This window comes from Calidris pugnax, unplaced genomic scaffold, assembly GCF_001431845.1.
Source record: "Calidris pugnax isolate Ruff unplaced genomic scaffold, ASM143184v1 scaffold1089, whole genome shotgun sequence".
Lineage (NCBI taxonomy): Eukaryota > Metazoa > Chordata > Aves > Charadriiformes > Scolopacidae > Calidris > Calidris pugnax.
The window spans coordinates 7,717-13,260 of record NW_015091696.1 but is presented as its reverse complement, the minus strand read 5'-3'; the positions used below and the strand labels follow the sequence as shown (position 1 = coordinate 13,260).

Below are 5,544 nucleotides of genomic sequence, written 5' to 3'. Positions count from 1 at the left end.
GCCCCCGGAGCCCCCCGCGGCGGGGGTGGCCTCTTCCCCGCGGCAGCCCCGAGGGCAGTGCAGCCGCAGGGCGGCCCCGAGCAAGCCCGGCCCTCCCGCCCCACGGCTCCCAGTGGGCAGGGACAGGTGCAGGGGCAGGGGCAGGTGGCGGGCCACGGTCCCCCGGGCCAGACCGCGGTGGCGGGGCCGGGGTGCCTGGGCCGCCTGCGCCGCCCACAGAGGGGCCTCGGTGGTGGCGGCGGAGCCCTCGGGGGGCGAAGGCGCGGCCCCGGCGGGGCCCTCCCCGGGCGCTGGCCGGGTCCCGGTGCCGTGAGGGCTCGGGCTGGGCTGGGCAGCGCTGGGGCATGTGCTGAGCTTGGGCTGCAGAGTCCCCGAGAAGAGCCGGGGCCGGGGGAGCCGGCTCTGTCCCCAGGGGCACTCGCTCCTCTCCCCCCCGGGTCTCCCCCCGGCTCCTGCCAAAGGGGCTGAACCAGGGGAAGGCAGGAATGGGGGTGTCCGACACCGAGAGCTGGCTCTGTGCTTCTCCTCCTGCTTCAGGGCCAGAGCAGAGCTGGGAAAGGAAGGGGGGGAGAGCAGGAGAGCATTCCTGGGATGCTGGTGGGAGCTGGGAGAGACCAAGGGGCGAGGATGTGGCCGAAAGGGAACGCTCTCCTGCGGGAGCAGCTCCAGAGAGCGAAGGAGGGGACTTGGGCCCTTCCAGGAGATGTTGGAAAAGTGAGGGTGGATGGGATGAGGGCGCGGGAGGAGCTGGAAGGGAAGGAGAGAGAAGGGGGCCGGGAATGTGAGGTGAGGAGGGGCTGGGGGAATGTCAGAGGTGATGCCCGTGTGGCACGAGAATGCGTTTTCTTTCTGGCCTAGAGACCTCGCCGTGAGAAGGTTCTGGCTTTGTTGAGGGTGCGCTTGGTTTGAAGAGGGGGGTTGTTGATGTAGTACGGGAGAATCGGCAAAACACGTAATAAAGCATATGCATGCTGCCATCATGGCCTTGGGAATCCCGCAGGAAATAAAGACAGACAACGGTCCCACATATATTTCTGCAACATTCAGTCAATTTTGTACTCCGTGGGGAGTTCCCCATAAAACCGGGATCCCACATTTACCCCCAGGACAAGCTATTGTTGAAAGAGCTCGTGCTATGCTGAAATGGCTTTTGCAAAAACACAGAGGGGGAGAATCTGTTCCTTCTGAGCGACTTGCAAAAGCTGTGTGTGTATTAAATTTTTTGGGGTTGACAGGGGAGCGAGGTTCACCCCCAGTTGTGCTACATCATTCATCATTACAGTCAGGAATTCAGTCTCTGGGATCAATAAAAGTCCAATACAAGGACTGGGCCACCGGGGACTGGAAAGGTCCAGTGGGATGAAAAATGATTGGTAGAGGATATGCTTGTGTTTTGACAGATCAAGGTCCTCGGTGGGTGCCTGCCAGGTGGATCAAGCCATGGAAGGAGCCAATCCAGACCAGCTCAACCAGCCCAAGCAATGAGACTTGAGGACGACGCCTGGCCCTGGCTTAATTGGAAATATGACTCTGGGGGGGAGTAATATGGGGTCAGAAATCCTGATTTTCCATCTATCGTGGGCAATTGGAAATTGTATTACTGACATTTCTCCCAGACAAAATATGTGGGTAACGTGGGCTAATCAAACGGGACAAAATGCCTTTTGTTTGTCAATGGCAACACCCTCTGATCCCTTACAAAAGCTGGAATTATTGGGGTCTCTACCTGGTTGGAAAACAATAGGCAAAACCTGTCATTGGGTTGTATAGAGTTTGGAGGGGAGAAGCCGTTCCTCTGTGCTCAGTGTGGGTTGAAGTTTAGTGATACAACCTTGGCAGGACACCAAAATGTAACACCTGGTGAGCCTTTTAATAATCGCACACTATACTGTCAGCATGTAACTAGTTATCACCTGCTAATAATAGCCCACTATAAAGGCATCACCTGGGAATTGTCTATAAAAGCTGGGACATCTGTGCAATAAAGTGGCATCTACCTCATCACAGTGGTCGTTGTGTATGGTGTCCGAAGCTTCCGCGTGATTAAAGAACAGAACAAACGAGGTCGGCCATGGTCCCTCAGCAAGGACAACCCCTGCCCAGGTCTGTACCAGACTCCTGAATCCTTGACTTTTCTCGGTGTCCTTGTAGAAGGTAAAGAATCTGTGGTAGAGTGGCTTAGGGTGTGATTGCACCATGGCCTTGTCTGTCCCTGCAGCTTTGAAAGGCAGGAAAATGTCAACACAAAAAGACAGCAGAGCCCAGGAATCAGTGTGGACATTGCTGCCCAGGCCTATGCCTGACCCCTGAATGCTTAGCTTTTGTCCTTGAAGAAGTTTGAGAATCGGTGGGGGGTGTAGGCTGGGAGTGCACCATGGTCTGCTCTGGTTCCCATCTCTCCCTGGAGCTCGAAATGGCAGGAAAGTTTAAAGAAAAGAAAGGCTTTAGAGGCCATCGATCAAGATGGACCCCGCTGCCTAAGTCTCTGTCAGAGTCTTGAATCCTTAACTTTGTGTCTGTTTCTTTGTAGAAGGTAGAGAACCTCTGGCTGTGGATGGGAATGTGCCGACGTGTGTAGCGTATGAAGGCAGAATCGTTTATTATTTAATCGTTTATTATAACCCACAGGCAGCTTATATAGCACCAGTGTGTATTCTGTCCCAACCGACACACCCCTCCAACCCCCAACCACCAGGTGGGCAGAATTCCCCTCCATCACTCCGAGGCCCCAGGCATTGTTTACAGCCCATCTGGAGATGCACATGGGCCATCTTCTGCCCTTGTTCCTGCTTCTTCTCCTGGTCTCTGCTTCTTCCACAATCCTGTTAACCCCTTGTTCTCCCACAGTCCTGTGCTCCTCTCCTTGTCGGGGCCTTTGTCTACAGGAGAGAGGATAAAAACAATGGGGCATCCAGCCTGATGCACCACAGACAACCCCTGTGCAGGTGTCTGCCAGGGTCTCTTTAGCTCTCTCTTTCTCCTCTGCAGTCACTTTGCAAGTCTGCTGGGTTGTCCTCTGTAGGAAAATACTGTCCCTGCCTTGAATTTCACCACATGGTTCAGAGATGCTGCTGCCGAAATAAAGATCCAACAGAGAAGAAAATTCTTGCACGGCAAAGAAGAAGAAAATATGGTTTCACTGCCTTTTAAAATGTAGAAGTAATCATAACACTATAGCTCTCCTCCTTAGACTTTTTCTTCTTTCCGAAGAGGCAGTAGGAATTTGCAATCATTATTTTATCTTCTGCTTTTTTGTCCAAGTTTCATTCCTGTGGGGTTCATTGTTTCATTTCTCTGCTGCTGGTTTGCATCTACAAGTGGTTCTGCATTTTCAGGCTGGGTTTCTCCAGGAAATAGAAGCATTAGCCGTGGGGCCAGAAAAGAAGAGACTGGTATTCCCAGAAAAGCCTCTCTCTGACAAACATGATCTGAATTTAATAGCAGTTTTAGAGGCAGCAAAGGGGGCGATGGATGGGCTGTCACTCCTTCGGGGCTGGTGGTAGTCCCATATGCACTCAGGAGTAGCCTTGGGAAAAGGGAGCATGAAGCCGTGCATTGGGGAAGAGAGAAGCTGTTGAAGCATCTTCAAAAATTAAGAATTAGCTGAAGTATGACTGAAGTGGTGAGGTCAGTGACAGAAAGGTGTGAAACGTGTTGTCCAAAATCACAGAACAGGATTCAATTTGGAAAAATAACAGAAGGGTGAGCAGCAGGGGAATATTGGCAAATGGATTTCCCTGAATTGCCTGGGTGTGAACCATGAAGGTACTTAGTGGTTCCTGTAGATACCTCTACTGGGTGGGCTGAGGCCTTTCCCCTGGGATCCCCCTGGCACTCCAGAAATAAAACTGGGTTCTGTAATTATTCGGGGGTGAAGTCCCAAGCCATTGGAGGTGCAAAGCTCTCTAGATACCTGCCCACATTCTCCCGCCTCCCTGCTGTGGTAAGATCAGAGGGTTATCTCAACCCTCTGAGTGCCCCACATTGGGCGCCAGAAAGGACTGGTGTGGTTTGGCCTCAGAGGGCAACAAAGAACCAGGTGGCAGCCACCTTCTCGGTCCCCTCCAGCCCTGAGGGGAGAACTAGCAGGAAAAAAAGGACACTTGTAGCATATGAAGGCAGGGACCCTGGTTGGTGATGAAACCGAATCGTTTATTATCCCAAACAGGCAGCTTTTGTGGTACTAATGTCTCTTCTCTCCCAACCGACACGCCCCTGCAACCCCCAACTGCCGAGGGGGTGGAATGTCCCCCCCATCAGTAGGGTCGTTAGGTGCTGTTTATGAGTCGTTAGGACTCGACCAGGGGCCTTCCCCTGCCAGTGTTCCTGCTGCTTCTCTTCCTTCTTCTGGTCTCTGCTGCTTCCCCAATCCTGTTCACCCACTGAAACTGGTGGGTTGGGACAAAGGCAGTTTAACAGAACAGCAAAGGGAACAAGAAAATGTGTGGAAGATCGCCTTGCCAGACGTCGATGTTCACAAGGGAGACAGAGGAGTCCTGCAAAGGCTTTATTCGAATAAAAGGAGAGTCCACTGGGGCATATCCCTGTGGGGCCTCTCCATTTGCCAGAGGACGCAACCTCCATGGTCCCTCATGCCCCTGCACAGCCTCCCACGCCTCTGCTCTGGGCCTACAAGAGCTCAACAGATGTCCTCCACCCTCTGCTCCTCCTCGGGGGGATCGTTGTGGTTTTGTACAGCTGTAACTCACCCCCTCTAGCCCTCCCTGGCCTGGCTGTGGGGCGTCACAGATCCTCCAACCAGTTAACCAGTCCCTTGCTCCCCTGGACAGATAGTTGCTTTAAATTATTTTTTCACTCTCGATCAAAGCCGACAAAACAAATCAAACAATCTATGAGAGAGGCACTGCCTGGAGCTGGCAGAAGTGTCCTCTTTTGCCCCCGTCACAGGTCTGGCTTGGGATGGGGCTGAGGGACCTTCCCGAGACTCCTGGGCAATCCCAGTCAGGGCAGTAACATCCCTCCGGGTATCGCTCCATGTGCTGATGCACACAGTCCTCTGAGCAAGAGAGAACAGGGATTGTCGTTTCTTTCTCCTTCTAAGGAGAGACCTGGAGAAACTTGTTGCGTTGAATGAGAACGTTTCATTCTGCCATCTTAAAGTCTTGGAATTTTTGAAGTCATTGAAAAAGTACATTAAAAATATTAAAAAGTAACTTTTTTTTTTTTTTTTTTTTCGAGCTAGTCCAGCCACTGAAGAAAGAACAAAAGTGCTTCGTTTTAGTCCAGGGTGGGGTATTTTGAGATGACCCAAACCTGGCATGCTTATGGGTAACTTTAATTAACCACCCTCCACCTTTTTCTTCTTTTTTCTTCTTTTTTTTTTTTCTTATTTTTTTTCTTCTTCTTTTTTTTTTTCTTTCTTTTTGGCTTGCTTTCTTAGAACAAAAAAAGGTTCTTATAAAAGAACAAAAAAAGGCCGGGGAGCAGAGCGGTGCCCCCCCCCCGAGCCGGGGAAGGCCGCCGGCCCCTCGAGGCGTGGGGGGGTCGGTGCCCGCAGCCGGGCAGGAGAGCGGGGAGGAGAGG

General features: G+C 52.3%; 1 protein-coding gene across 1 annotated transcript in view; it reads left to right on the top strand.

The window, feature by feature from the left end:
- Positions 1-627: 627 nt before the first annotated feature.
- Positions 628-5,544, top strand: part of LOC106900026 (LIM homeobox transcription factor 1-alpha-like) — a gene marked incomplete at its 3' end in the record, with an annotated part of 12,559 nt that continues 7,642 nt past the window's right edge. The window contains exons 1-4 of the mRNA XM_014961984.1: positions 628-781; positions 2,008-2,154; positions 2,531-2,579; positions 2,989-3,008. Of these exons, the coding sequence (XP_014817470.1) occupies positions 628-781; positions 2,008-2,154; positions 2,531-2,579; positions 2,989-3,008 (370 nt within the window). The remainder of the gene's footprint in view (positions 782-2,007; positions 2,155-2,530; positions 2,580-2,988; positions 3,009-5,544) is intronic.